The 16,217-nt window shown below is 41.0% G+C and overlaps 1 protein-coding gene across 1 annotated transcript in view; it reads right to left on the bottom strand.

Moving 5' to 3' along the window:
• Positions 1-16,217, bottom strand: part of LOC126234273 (serpin B8-like) — a 122,517-nt gene that overhangs the window by 75,333 nt on the left and 30,967 nt on the right. The window contains exon 2 of the mRNA XM_049942964.1: positions 9,156-9,245. Coding sequence (XP_049798921.1) covers positions 9,156-9,233 — 78 coding nt within the window. The 5' untranslated portion in view covers positions 9,234-9,245. The remainder of the gene's footprint in view (positions 1-9,155; positions 9,246-16,217) is intronic.

Genomic DNA, 16,217 nt, shown 5'->3' on the forward strand with positions numbered 1-16,217 from the left:
AGTAACAAAGTGAAGAGGTTGTAAGGGGAGTTGGAACGCCCTATACCGACAATGTTAAATTTAGTGACTTGGCTTCCCTGTATTTCTGGAACCACTGTAACCATTGACATGAAACTTTTACAGGACATTAAAGTATGTTCCGAGTCTAATGAATTACAATAATTGCATTTCAGCAACTGCTTTCGGAAATACAATTTTTTAATTACATAGTTAAAATTTTGTGTACTTTTTTGTACGTTATCCTAAATAATTTTATTTATACAGAACATTATGTTCTTCTTTTAGTTCAGTAAACTGAGGATATGTATGTTATTACTCCCTGAAAATTTGAATACTCTACTCGAATTGGTTTCTGATATTTAGGGAAAATGTAAATTTTCAGGAACGGCTTCCAAAGTTCCAAAAGACTGAAACTCACTTAATATATGCTTAATTTTTTATTTTTAGTCACTCAGAAGCACCCCGCATCATACTGTATATCTTGATCTTTTTCCAAGTTTTTTCTTCTTTTCTTCTTTCTGGACCTCTTAGTGCCAATTGTGCTGCATACTCTACTTTATCAATGCGAACCTTGTCCATCCGTTCAAGTTCTCTGATGCAATTTGCTCCTGGATTAATTCCCGTATGCTGTAGCATTTTCACACTAACATTGTTCCCATCATTAAAAACAATAACAGCATCACTAACCCCCACTGTAGTGTCTTCATTCCAACAAAAACATTTTTTGGTAAATGAGTCCACATAAGAAAAGCCCCCGGAGTAGACAACATTCCATTAGAACTACTGACAGCCTTGGAAGAGCCAGTCCTGACAAAACTGTACCATCTGTTGAGCAAGATGTATGAGACAGGCGAAGTACCCTCAGACTTCAAGAAGAATACAATAATTCCAATCCCAAAGAACGCAGGTGTTGATAGATGTGAAAATTACCGAACTATCAGTTTAATAAGTCACAGCTGCAAAGTACTAACGCGAATTCTTTACAGACGAATGGAAAAACTGATAGAAGCCGACTCGGGGAAGATAAGTGCTGTGCCTAGACAAGACAGCCTAGACACAATGAGAGGAAGCCGAAAGGCACGCGCTTAAACTCACGCAGGCTGGCGTGAGGTCTGAAACAGGATACGTAATGAATGCTACAAAGAAAAGTACGTAGCTTCTGGAATACTTAACTTTAATCCATAATTGTAGAACATCGCTCTTGATGATACATGCTTCATATAAAAAATATCAATTGAATACGGCGCCTTGCTAGGTCGTAGCAATTGACTTAGCTGAAGGCTATGCTAACTATCTTCTCGGCAAATGAGAGAGTCTTCGTCAGTGTAGCATCGCTAGCAAAGTCGGCTGTACAACAGGGGCGAGTGCCAGGACGTCTCTCTAGACCTGCCGTGTGGTGGCGCGCGGTCTGCTATCACTGACAGTGGCGACACGCGGGTCCGACGTATACTACCGGACCGCGGCCGATTTAAAAGCTACCACCTAGCAAGTGTGGTGTCTGGCGGTGACACCACAATAAGTTTGGATTCCGTAGAAATGTTGGAACACGTGAGGCAATACTGACCCTACGACTTATCTTAGAAGAAAGATTAAGGAAAGGCAAACCTATGTTTCTAGCATTTCTAGACTTAGAGAAAGCTTTTGACAATGTTGATTGGAATAGTCTCTTTCAAATTCTGAAGGTGGCAGGGGTAAAATACAGGGAGTGAAAGGCTATTTACAATTTGTACAGAAAACAGATGGCAGTTATAAGAGTCGAGGGGTATGAAAGGGAAGCAGTGGTTGGGAAGGGAGTGAGACAGGGTTGTAGCCTCTCCCTGATGTTATTCAATCTGTATATTGAGCAAGAAGTAAAGGAAACAAAAGAAACATTCGGAGTGGGTGTTAAAATCCATGGAGAAGAAATAAAAACTTTGAGGTTCGCCGATGACATTGTAATTCTGTCAGAGACAGCAAAGGACTTGGAAGAGCAGTTGAATGGAATGGACAGTGTCTTGAAAGGAGGATATAAGATGAACATCAACAAAAGCAAAACGAGGATAATGGAGTGTAGGCGAATTAAGTTAGGTGATGCTGAGGGAATTAGATTAGGAAATGAGACACTTAAGGTAGTAAAGGAGTTTTGCTATTTGGGGAGCAAAATAGCTGATGATGGTCGAAGTAGAGAGGATATAAAATGTAGACTGTCAATGGCAAGGAAAGCGTTTCTGAAAAAGAAAAATTTGTTAACATCGAGTATAGATTTAAATGTCAGGAAATCGTTTCTGAAAGAATTTGTATGGAGTGTAGCCATGTATGGAAGTGAAACGTGATCGATAAATAGTTTAGACAAGAAGAGAATAGAAGCTTTCGAAATGTGGTGCTACAGAAGAATGCTGAAGATTAGATGGGTTGATCACATAACTAATGAGGAGGTATTGAATAGAATTGGGGAGGAGCTTGTGGCACAACTTGACTAGAAGAAGGGATCGGTTGGTAGGACATATTCCGAGGCATCGAGGGATCACCAATTTAGTATTGGAGGGCAGCGTGGACGGTAAAAATCGTAGAGGGAGACCAAGAGATGAATACACTAAGCAGATTCAGAAGGATGTAGGCTGCAGGAGGTACTTGGAGATGAAGAAGCTTGCACAGGATAGAGTAGCATGGAGAGCTGCATCAAACCAGTCTCAGGACTGAAGACCACAACAACAACAACAAGATTATTGGACGACTCATTGGGATTTTGGGTCTGACCATGCAGACACTTCTTCAGTTAATCAGGATTTGCCAGGTCTCAGTAAATAGGTTCTATGATATTCATGACTGCTACTGGGATGGAATGTTTATGGCTGTATGAACTGTACAAGTACTGGGCATTGCGGTAATTGCACCATAAATCAGGTCCAGGAGGGCAAAGGTGGTGTACTGGTCTTTCATCAGTTGAAAGTATGAGGAAGAAGGTAGCCCATACTGCCTGCTTGCTTTTCAACAAATCCTCAGTATTATTTCTAATGGCCATCCCATAATACTGTGTAGTCCATCAATCATTTTGTCTGTCAGCCTGCCTCTTATGGTTTTACCATCAGAAAGTTTCTTGTCTCTCAATCTTTGTTTCAACTTCCTCACCCTGGACATGAGCAACATATTCCACTTTTATGATAATCTCACTGTAAGGCTTAGCGGCTGCTACAGTGTTACATGCTTTTGAGTCTCCATCACTGAGGAACTTAGTGTAACACACTCCCCTTTCGTTCACAGATCAATAGCTGCAGAGGCCTCCATATTACAGTACCATTTGTTCCTTCATAATTTCTATCATAGATATGTCCTTCTTCATTCCCTGATTTACACTTATAACAATGTTTGGTTAAAATCTGTAATCTATTACCTTTCCAGTATCCACACTGGTCACCGTAGAACAGAATTTTTAGAACTGTAGCTGCACTTCTGCCAAGTGGCATCAAAAGCTACTGGTATGTCAGTCATACCGTCATTTATTTCAACAGCTTCGTTTGCAGCACCCTTCATTGACTCACATCCAACAGATTTCACAGCAGCTCCAATAAATCCTGCATACTTGTCGATTTTACAAGGTGCGCATGGCATATTCATCATAGCACACATTGTTTCTGCTGCAGTGTGTCCTTTGCCAATAGCTCTCAATCCATAAAACCACCTAACATTTACTTTAAAATAATTATCTTTACACTTATCAGAATTCCAAAATCAATGAGTATATTTGCAACTGGTACAATTAATGACACGTTTCCTGGCTAGTCCATTTGATACCTCACTGTCTTCATGTAAACTAACTGGCCCTCCACATATTTTGCAACACACACGTTCACCTAACACCTCTGTTAGGATGTGTAAATCTAACAGAATATAACCTAACCTACCATTTACATCACTTTAGTTTTGAGAAAACTGTGTATCACAACGTTTTATTTTAATCTTCGAAGCACTAATGAGCCGGCCACTATGAACCGAGCGGTTCTAGGCGCTTCAGTCCGGAACCTCGCTGCTGCTACAGTCGCAGGTTCGAATCCTGCCTCGGGCATGGATGTGTGTGATGTACTTAGGTTAGTTAGATTTAAATAGTTCTAAGTCTAGGGGACTGATGACTTCAGATGTTAAGTTCCATAGTGCTCAGAGCCATTTGAACCATTTTTTAAGCACTAATGGATGTTCCTCTAGATACTGACGTGTTTGCCTGCATTTCATTGTCTGTAACTTCACACGCCACATGTTGAACAAAATGTTTCCCTTTATTCGTGAATCTATTACCATGAAACCCACATTTCTTAAAAACACTTCGTTTTGGCGTCATACTTTACTTTTTCCGAGATTTACCAATCTATTCGTCACTTTTCCTCGGCAAAACGTTAGCACTTCGACGTACAACGCGTGTATATACTATGAATGGATACTATACTGACAGTACTACCGATACAAACACGTTATTTAACCTTAACGTAATTTAATACAGCAATCCACAGCCTTCTATATAAAAAATTACCGATTTTATTAGAGCGTGAAGTAAGGCATGTACAAATTTTAACATTTTCAACCGGTGTAGATAATATTTAAGAAAGTAAAATAAAATACTTACCATGTGAGTTTATAAGTGATATATCATTTTATTCGAAAAATTGCAAATTTCATAATGAGATAAAAATCCGAAAATGTGAAAACAAGTTTTTTCCGTTCTAACTCCCCTTAAGTCTCGATGGAAATCATTATAGGTGATACAGTACCACCTACGTAAAATGGCTATTTTGTTCAGACCTAGTGTATGTGTGCACTGTTGTGATGGGAGGGAGGAGAGGGGGATGCACTCGTGCTACGTTAAGCAGAATTAAGTCTTCTCCTCACAGGACGTCTACGAGGGACTGGTGACGTCCCATCGTGGAGTTCGACGTTCCACTACAATGCGGACCGTGATGCGGCATCTTTTTCGCGCCTCAGGCAGAACGGAGTCGCCATATTGCACAGAGTTAAGCTACGTCTATGGTAGGTTAACTTCAGCATAGAGTATGTGGTATGTATACATAAGCTGTTTCAAAACATCAGTATAAGGGGATCTCATGAAAACGGGTCATTCTAGCTACGAATTGCTGAAGTAAAATGATAGGAAACTAAATGTCGACAGGTAAAGGCCTCCTGTAGTTGATGTTTGTAGTGTTGTAACTTGTGTGCTGCGATATAGTTTCAATGCTACTGCACATTCGTGTCCACCTCTTTCCATAATTATTTTGCACTTTTTGTTTTCTAAAAGATTTTGGGTCTTTCTTATTCATATTATAAAAGTGCTATCTCAAAATCGATGTAATTTATTATAACTAACGTATTTTCCGCAGTTCTTGTTGCAAAGGCCACCTACTCGAATGTTTCATCAGTGACTAGAAATCTTAACGTGATGTCAGTTTATATAAGAAAGTAAACACAAGTAACACACTGGAAGTATTGCTGTTATGAACTACGTAGGAAAGTTAACCCAACAGCAATAGAGAGTTTTTTGAACCTTGTCAAGGAACAAGAGTGGCAGGATGTTTATAGTGCCGATAACATAGATGATAAATACAATGCTTTCCTTAACACATTTCTAATGCTCTTTGAGAGTTGCTTTCCATTAGAACGTTCTAAACGGGTACTAGCAGTAATGGGCAGCCCGGGTGGCTGACTAGTGGGACAAGGATAGCTTGTAGAACAAAGAGGGAATTATATCAGAATGTTAGAAGTAGTCACAATCAAGCTACAGCAGCCCATAACTGACACTATTGTAAGGTGCTTAAAAATGTTATTAGGAAGGCAAAGAGTATGTGGTATGCAAATAGAATAGCTAATTCACAGGATAAAATTAAAGCTATATGGTCATTCGTGAAGGAAGTGTCTGGTCAGCAGGTCAAGGTCGATGATATAAAGTCAGTTTGCAGTAAAAATGTTTCTGTTACAGATAAATCAGTTATATGTACAGTATTTAACAATCATTTTCTGAGCATTGCTGGTTAATTAAATAAAAATTTAGTTTCTACAGGAAATCATATAATTTTCTTGGCAAATGCTGGAGTCAATAATTAAATCACTAAGACTAAGGACTCTCGTGGTTATGATGGAGAGACTAGCAGAATATTAAAGTACTGTGCTGCACATGTTAGCCCTTTATTTAGCCATATTTGTAATTTTTCCTTTGGTAATGATCAGTTTCCTGAGCGATTAAAGTACTCAGTAGTAAACCCACTTAATAAAAAGGGAGAAAGGGATAACGTAGATAATTTTAGACCCATTTCTTTGCCATCAGTGTTTGCAAAAGTTATTGAAAAGGCTGTGTATGTAAGGATAATTTATCGTTTTACAGCACACGATTTGCTATCAAATGTACGGTTCGGCTTTAGAAGTAGTTTAACAATTGAAAATGCTATATTCTCTTTCCTCTGTGAGGTACTGGTTGGGCTAAACAAAGGTTTCGAACGCTTGGCATTTTTTTTATTTAACTAAGGCATTTGATTGTGTTGATCACAAAATATTGCTCCAGAAGTTGGACCATTACAGAATACAAGGAGTAGCTCACAATTTGTTCACCTCTTACTTTAGCAACGGGTAGCAAAAGGTCATTATTCACATCGTTGATAACGGCTATGATGTGGGGTCTGACTTGGGTACTGTCAAGTGGGGGGTGCCCCAGGGATCAGTGTTTAGGCCACTCCTTTTCCTTATTTATATAAATGATATGCCCTCTAGTATTACAGGTAACTCTAAAATATTTCTGTTTGCTGATGACACTAGTTGGTAGTGAAGGATGTTGTGTGCAACATTGCCTCAGTTTCAAATAGTGCAGTACATTACCTAAGTTCATGGCTTGTAGAAAATAAACTAACAATAAATCACAGTAAGACTTAGTTTTTATAGTTTCTAACACACAATTCAACAAAACCTGGCGTTTTAACTTCGCAGAATGGGCATATGATTAGTGAAACTGAACAGTTCAAATTTCTAGGTGCTCAGATAGATAGAAAGCTGTCGTGGAAAGCCCACGTTCCGGATCTTGTTCAGAGACTTAACATTGCCATTTTTACTATTCGGACGGTGTCAGAAGTGAGTGATCGTTCGGCACGAAAATTAGTCTACTTTGCTTATTTTCATTGGCTTATATCGTATGGTATTGCATTTTGGGGTAACTCTTCACATTCTAAAAGGATACTTTTGGCTCAGATACGGGCGGTTCGGAAAATAAGTGGTCTAAGTTCACGAACCTCTTGTCGACCTCTGTTCACGAATCTGAGTGTTTTGACATTGGCCTCTAAATATATATATATTCCTTACTGTCATTTCTTGTTTCCAATATTAGCTTATTCCCAAGAATAAGCAGCTTTCACTCGGTTAATACTCGGCAGAAATCAAACCTGCATTTGGATCGGACTTCCTTAACTCTTGTGCAAAGAGGTGCGTAGTATACTGCTGCATCCATTTTCAATAAGCTACCACTCGAATTTAAAAATCATAGCAGTAATCCACGCGCTTTCAAATCGGAACTGAAGAGGTTCCTCATGAGTCACTCCTTCTATTCTGTCGAGGAGTACCTTGAAAAATTAAGCTGATTCTTATTGTATTGTTGACTGCGTTTACTTAAACTTATGGACTGACTTATTTCGGGTTCATGAACATTTATTTTTATCTGTTATTACTCTTATGTTTTAATTTCATGTACAGACACGTTCCATGACCTTGGAGATTTGCTCCTCAATTTGGTTCTACGAAACGTGACTTTTAAATAAATAAATAAACTTTGTATAAAATATATATACCTATCTCTGGGTTTATGGACAGCCTCACGTTTGTATCTTGCCAGCAAATGTATTTTTCAGTGATTGCGAGCAGCTTCAAAATAATCTCCTCTTCCATTCGAATGAAATTAGGCAACGAAACTCGATTTTGAAACATATGTGATGAAACTTCCTGGCAGATTAAAACTGTGTGCCCGACCGAGACTCGAACTCGGGATCTTTGCCTTTCGCGGGCAAGTGCTCTACCAGGAGCTCGCAGGAGAGCTTCTGTGAAGTTTGGAAGGTAGGAGGCGAGGTACTGGCAGAAGTAAAGCTGTGAGTACCGGGCGTGAGTCGTGCTTCGGTAGCTCAGATGGCAGAGCACTTGCCCGCGAAAGGCAAAGATCCCGAGTTCGAGTCTCGGTCGGGGACACAGTTTTAATCTGCCAGGAAGTTTCATATCAGCGCACACACCGCTGCAGAGTGAAAATCTCATTCTGTAAATATGTGATGAAGTTCGTTATTTCAGAGTTGGTAGTCAATGTAACATCGAGAGTATGGATATTGTACATGCACAAACTGACATTAGACACTACACCTTAGCCATGTTGTTGTTGTTGTCTTCAGTCCTGACACTGGTTTGATGCAGCTCTCCATGCTACTCTAACCTTAGCCATGTTCAATTTAAAACAGGAAATGGGATGAGCATTCAATTGATTTACCGAATAACTTCTACTAGTATATACCTCAGATCGTTGTGTAGCATTACGTAGTGTTTCTCTACCAGGAATTCGCTATTGAAGCCATCGACGAGTCCAAAATCTTCTTCGCAATTTTCGCCTCACGTCTTCGACGATCGCCAACAGAGTTAATGCAGCTATATTTTGGTATGGAAACTGTGTGCTTTGTCAGCCAAATAAAGCCGAAAACTGCCGCTAGATAGTGCTCAAAGCGCAAATCAATCTAGTTAAACAGCGCGTCCCGTGTGCCAACTGCGCTGTTTCTCGAGAAGTCGCAAGATTTCTCGTCCCTGCCCACGTCACGTAAGCTGCCTCTTCCCGTGTGACGACGGCTTTGCTTGTGGCCCCTCGGAAACTGAAGTTCCTGATTTCAACACGCATTGCTGTCAAGCTGTATTTCTCAAAGATCTACAATTTTTACATGGCAATAAAGTCGAAAAATTTATGGGAAAGACGACGCTCTCTACTGCCTCGGATCCCTAACGCCCAATATTTTCCTCGTCATTTCTTACACCAAACTCACTTCCAAACTGATGTCGTGTATATTATACTTGTCTCTATACCAGACCACAATAATGAGTTAAAATTAGGACAGAAAGTGCGACGATTGTAGGTAAAATCAGAGATAATGTAAGAAAAATAGATTACGGTTATGTTATGTGAAACTAACCGCATAGAGTTCTGGCGTAAACTCGTTGTTCGCCACGGAAAGCGCCAGCAAAGAGGGTGATGGAAAATCCGCAGCCATGGTAGCACGCACCTGCAACAAAGGAAGTCAAACTCTAAATTTAGTGCAAACTGAGAAGGATTCCAATGCAAAGGTATTCTTAAATCTCGAATGATGGTCTATGCCGCAGAACAATGTGCAGATACAGTAGGAAAGTTTTCTGTGCACTTGCTAGTGTAAACATGTTGGAAAACATTCACAGCTCATCCACACTGATAAAGCTGTCCAGTGATCTCCGCTTATGGGCTCTGATAATACAAGTTATAAAATATAGATAAAAGAACTGCCTTGTTGGTTCTTCTAGCGAAAAATCTGCGTGCCAGCTGCACTGATAACAACAATAATATTCAGTCTTCTGACTGCTCTGATGGTGTCCGCCACGAATTCTTCTTCTGTGCCAACCTCTTCATCTCAGGGTAGCAGTTGCGCCCTCAATTATTTTCTGGATATATTCCTATCTTTATCTCTCCCTAGTACCATGGAAGTTATTCCCTGATATCTTAACAGATCTACCATACTGTCTCTTCATATATTTCTGTTCTCACCGATTCTGTGGAGAATCTCCTGATTGCGTACATTATCAATCCATCTAATGTTCAACATCCTTACATCTCAAATGCTTCTAATTTCATCAGTTCCGTTTCCCTACAGTCCATGTTTCACTACCATACAATGCTGTGCTCCAAACGTACATTTTCATACGTATCTTCCTCAAATTAAGGCCAGTGTTTGATACTACTAGACTTCTCTTGGCCAGAAATGCTCTTTTTGCCAGTGCTAGTCTAATCTTGATCTCTCTTTGCTCCATCCGTCATGAGTTATTTTGCTGCCGAGGTAACAATTTCTTAACTACATCTACTTCGTGACTGTCTATCCTAATGCAAAGTTTCTCGCAGTTCTCATTTCTCCTACTTCTCATTATCTTTCTTCGATTTACTTACAGTCCATATTCTGTACTCATTACTCTGAGATGAAGGGGTTGGGACAGGAGAGGAATTCGTGGCGGGCCGCATCAAACCAGTCAGAAGACTGATGGACCAAAATAAATAAATAGACTGTTCATTCCATTCAGCAAATCCTGTAATTCTTCTTGACTTTTACTAAGGACAGCAATGTTTTCAGAGAATCTTTTCATTGATATTCTTTCACCTTGAATTTTAATTCCACTCTTGAACCTTTCTTTTATTCCTATCATTGCTTCTTCGATGTATAGGTTGCACAGTAGGGGCGAAAGACTACATCACTGTCTTACACACTTTTTAATCCGAGCACTTCGTTCTCTGTCTTCCACTCTTTATTATTTCTTCTTGCCTGTCGTACTAGTTGTATAATACCCGTCTTTTCCTATAGCCTACCCCTATTTTTCGCAGAATTTCGAACACCTTGCACCATTTGTTATTGTCAAATGCTTTTTCCAGGTCGGCAAATCCTGTGAACGTGCCTTGATTTTTCTTTGCATTGCATTGTATTGTATGGAACTGGGGACCTGGAAACGACGGAGAGGCTTCGTCCCCCCCGCAGTGGTATCCAACCCCACAACGGACTACAGCAGTCCCCTCACCCCACCGCCGCCCCACGCCGAACCCAGGGTTATTGTGCGGTTCGGCCTCCAGTGGACCCCTCTCCGGGAATGCCTCACACCAGACGAGTGTAACCACAATGTTTGCATGGTAGTGTAATTATGGTGTACGCGTACGTGGAGAAAGTGTTTGCGCAGCAGTCGCCGACATATTGTAACTGAGGCGAAATAACGGGAACCAGGCCGCATTCGCCGAGGCAGATGGGAAACCGCCTTAAAAACCATGTACAGACTGGCCGGCACACCGGACCTCGACACCGGGTGGATTCATGCCGGTGACCAGCACGCCTTCCCGCCAGGAGAGATGTGCGTTAGACCGAACGGCTAACCGGGCGGGCTCGATTTTTCTTTAGTTTTGCTTCCACTATGAATCGCAACGTCAGAACTGTCACTCTGATGCCTTTACCTTTCCTAAAGCTGAACTGATCGTCACCTAATACATACTCAATTTTCTTTTCCATTATTTTGTATACTATCTTGTCAGCAACTTGGATACATGAGATGTTAAGCTGATTGTACCGTAATTGTCGCACATGTGAGCTCTTGCAGTCTTCGGAATTGTGTGGATGACATTTTTCCGAAATTCAGGTGCTATATCACCTGTTTCACACATTCTACACGTTAAGGTAGACAGTCGTGTTGTTGCCACTTCCCCTCAATGATTTTAGAAATTCTGATGGAATGTTGACTCTCCCTTCCTTCTTATTTGATCTTAAGTCTGCCAAAGATCTTTCAATTTCTGATTCTGATACCGGATCCTCTACCTCTTCTATATCCACACCCATTTCTTCTTTTATCACATCAGTCAAGTCTTCCTCCACATAGAGGCCTTCAGTGTACTCTTTCCACATATTCGCGCTTTCCTCTGCATTTAACAGTAGAATTAACGTTGCACTCTTAATGTCACCACCTGTGCTTTTAATTTCGCCGAAGGTTGTCTTGACTTTTCTATATGCTGAGTTAGTTCTTAAGACTATTATTACTTTTAAGATTTCTTCACACTTTCCATGCAGCAATTTCACCTTAGCTTCCCTGCACTACCTATTTATTTCATTCCTAAGCTACTTGTCTTTCTGTATTCCTGAATTCCCTGACCACGTTTGTACTGCCTTTGTTCATCGATCAACTGAAATATTTCTTCTATTACCCATGGTTTCATGGCAGTTTCCTTCTCTGTACCTATGTTTTTCTTTCAAACTTGTGTTATTGCCCTTTTTAGATGTGTCCATTACTCTTCAACTGAATTGCCTACTGAGCTATTCCTTATCGCAGCATCTATAGCCTTAGAGAACTTCAGAGGTATCTCTTCATTCCTTAGTACTTACTTTGATCATTGATTCTTCTTGAATAGTCTCTCAAACTTCAGCCTATTCTTGAACACTACTAAATTGTGATATGAATCTATATCTGTTGCTGGGTAAGCCTTAAAATCGAGTATTTGATTTCAGAATCTCTGCCTTAATCATGAAGTAATCTAACTGAAATCTTCCCATATCATCTGGCCTTTTCCGAGTACTCGTATACCAACTCCTCATGTTGATTCTTGAGCAGAATATTCGCTATTACTAGCTGAAATTTATTGCAGCACTCAATTAGTCTTTCTCGTTTGTCATTCTTAGTACCAACCCCATATTCTCCTGTAGTCCTTTCTTCTGCTCCTTCTCACAGAACCGCTTTCACGTCCCCCATGACTTTTAGATTTTCATCTCCCTTTACTCACTGAATTACCCGTTCAATAATGTCATATACTTTCTCTATCTTTTCATCTTCAGTTTGCGACGTCGGCATGTATTCCTCAACTATTGTTGTTGGTGCTTGTTTGCTGTCGATTCTGACGAGAACAACACTACCACTCAACTGTTGACAGCAGCATATTAGGATCAATACTGTTCCTGATATGCATCAATGACTTTCCCAATAGTGTTATTCATGGTGAAAAAATCCTCTTCGCTGATGACAGCAATATTATATTCATTGAGAAAACAAGAGAACTCCTTGCCGAGAAAGCAAATGAAACTCTCAAGGAAGTTTATGATTGGTCAATAAGTAATAAAGTGACATTGAACATAAAGAAAACTAATGTCATGAATTTCAGTTTGAAGACGAAAAATGACAATGTTAAATTAAATGTAGATAGCCCAGAGATCACCAGTGTGTGTGTGTGTGTGTGTGTGTGTGTGTGTGTGTGTGTGTGTGTGTGTGTGTGTGTGTGTGGTGAGTGAAGTGTTATGAAACAATGTGTGTATAGTGTTTGCAGTGATGGATAGTGAGATAAGAGTGAACAATGTGGCATTACATTATTTAATAAGTTATTTGTAAAAGAAGTATTGTATACCAGGAGTAAACCTAATGATTGTCTCTAACTAGAAGTCTGTAAATATATGTGTATACGAATTAGCTTATTTTAAATTGATCTAAATTTGTAAATACTTTGGCATGTCCTATATCCTTGTAAAAAGAGATCTAGGATCAATAAGGCTATTACTACTACTACTACTAACTCACTCTCCGCCCTACCTTCCTATTCATAATGAAACCTACTCTCTGTATACAATTTTCCGCTGCAGTTAATTTTATCCTTCATTCATTTGACCAGAAATCCTTCTCTTCTGTACATTTCACTTCATTGACCCGCACTATATCTAGACTGAGCCTTTCAATATCCCTTTTCAGATTTTCTAGCTTCCGTACCACATTCATACTTCCGACATTCCACGGCCCGACTCTTAGAACGGTATCCTTTCATTGGTTATGCAGTTCTTTTCTCGTGGTCACCTCTGCCTTGGCAGTCCCCATTAGAGAATCCGAATGGGGGACTATTCCGGAATCTTTCGCCAATTAAGAGATCATGATGACATTTTTTCAGTTACAGGGAACATGTCCTGTGGCTGCACATTATGTGACTTTAACGCAGTGGTTTCCGTTGCCTTCTGCATCCTTATGACGTTGATCATTGCTGATTCTTCCTCCTTTAGCGGAACAGAGTGCTCTGAACCTCTGTCCGCTCCACTGCCCTCTTTGATAAAGCCGTCGGCAGAATGAGGGTGACTTCTTACCCCGCAAGTCTTCCGTCGCAAATGCTAATAAATTTTATTCAAAATTTAAGCGGTGGCAGGGTTCGAACAGTGGACCGAGGAAGTTTTGATTACTTATCAAAGCTTACTGCTAGTATAAAAGTGAGATACTGAAAGAATTGACATCTTGAAATGACCACCCATAAAGTTCCAACTTTTATTCTCCCTTTGGGGATAAAAAAAGTAACGAAATTAATTATTCTGAAAATAATTTTTAGCTGTAGTAACGAATTTTCTTCCTTTATCCTAGGTTGTAATTACTATCCATATCTTCAGAATCAAAGGTGCTTTGCAGATGCTCATTTATGACGCAGTTGGACTAAGATAGTTATGCAGATAAATGCATGTCAAACAAGTATTTTCCACCTTTTCAGATTGCTATACATTGAGTTTTAACATCTTTACTTTATAAGATAGATTATCAAAACATTTTGTGTTAAACGACGTGCCCTGTTAAGTAATCAGATGGACGCTTTTCCTAATGGTGTTTGTGACGACATCGCGCAGGTAAGTAGTGTTGTGTGACGCGTGCTTACAAACACCGCGCCGTCAAACATTTCGCGCTAGACACCAGAGGCGCCGTGTTTTATGTATATGTGTTTTAGTGTTGTTATTCTTTGATTATGCTTTATATGTTTTGTATCTTCCAAGCGTGTAATTACTTTGTGCATAATTACGAGATAACACTGATGTTTTGTTCCCTCCCCTGTGATTTTGAGTCGCAAGCTCGGAACAACTGAAGAAGCAGCGTATTTTTCGCCGTCTCCTGTGGCTGCGATCAATAAAGCTACCGTTAATTGTTCGAGGGAGGTTTTTTGTAGTGTATTTCCATCGTATCATCTACATACAGGTTCTCATAGTCGAATGACAATCTGCAACCTTGTGTCAACAAAGTGGTGATGCCGGCGTAATTTACCTGCATAGTATCGTTGGAAAGATATTTGTAAAATGACTAGTGCTGAATTCGCCATGTCACGACTGGCTGTAAGATTACCATGACACATTCTAGCTTCATGGTTTGTGCAGGTGGAGGCAAGTTCTCTTCTGTTCTGAAATTTCGGCGGACGCCACCAAGTTTGCGCGGGTAGTAAATCAATTAGGCCACCAGTGTGCCGCGGAAGTGCAACATATATTTATCTCGCTACTAGAAGCTAACTGCTACGACCCGCCGGCCGGAGTGGCCGGGCGGTTCTTGGCGCTAGAGTCTGTAACCGCGTGACGGCAACGGTCGCAGGTTCGAATCCTGCCTCGCGCATGGATGTGTGTGATGTCCTTAGGTTAGTTAGGTTTAAGTAGTTCTATGTTCTAGGGGACTGATGACCTCAGATGTTAAGTCCCATAGTGCTCAGAGCCATTTGAACCATTTGAGCTACGACTCGTTTAAACAGAAGTGTCAACGTCTCAGGAAGCGCGAATCAGTCACGTTCTCATTTAGGGAGATATCAGAGACAGAAAGCCTTCGCAAAACGTGCGGCACCTAAGAAACAATGTAGACATGGTAACCGTTCCGGACAGCTTACTGCGCATACATCGAAGCAGTTGTTTGCTACCGCCCGTCAAAGCAATCATAACATCACAGGCTGACACACCCTCGGACGGAGTAGCAGTGTTATCAGATAAAATCCAGGACGCGATGACACCGGCTCCTGTCAGCGCAATCACCGCGCAATGCGCTAGCGCGACGCCACCTGTTTCGCGGGCAGATTAAGATGCCTTGCCAACCAACGTACCTATTCTGACGCAGCAATTCGGCGAAGTGTTATCTCGACGAAACCCGAGCAACAACCGAAGCCGGAATTGATACCGACGACGCTTACGCAGCAGGCCATCGACGACCTCTTCCGCAATTGAACCTGAACTGCAAGGTTTCTGCTGGTATCACCGGAAATACGAGAAGTAAGCGCGTAGATGCACAACCCCCTCCATTTACCCAAATGGCAACGGCGGTCGGATGTAGGCGCCTCCACCGATTTCCGGTCAGTGTCTCCGCGCCTGTTTGTTAGTGATCGGCGCTCCGGCTAGAAATACACTCCTCGAAATTGAAATAAGAACACCGTGAATTCATTGTCCCAGGAAGGGGAAACTTTATTGACACATTCCTGGGGTCAGATACATCACATGATCACACTGACAGAACCACAGGCACATAGACACAGGCAACAGAGCATGCACAATGTCGGCACTAGTACAGTGTATATCCACCTTTCGCAGCAATGCAGGCTGCTATTCTCCCATGGAGACGATCGTAGAGATGCTGGATGTAGTCCTGTGGAACGGCTTGCCATGCCATTTCCACCTGGCGCCTCAGTTGGACGTGCAGACCGCGTGAGACGACGCTTCATCCAGTCCCAA

This window comes from Schistocerca nitens, chromosome 2 (assembly GCF_023898315.1).
Source record: "Schistocerca nitens isolate TAMUIC-IGC-003100 chromosome 2, iqSchNite1.1, whole genome shotgun sequence".
Lineage (NCBI taxonomy): Eukaryota > Metazoa > Arthropoda > Insecta > Orthoptera > Acrididae > Schistocerca > Schistocerca nitens.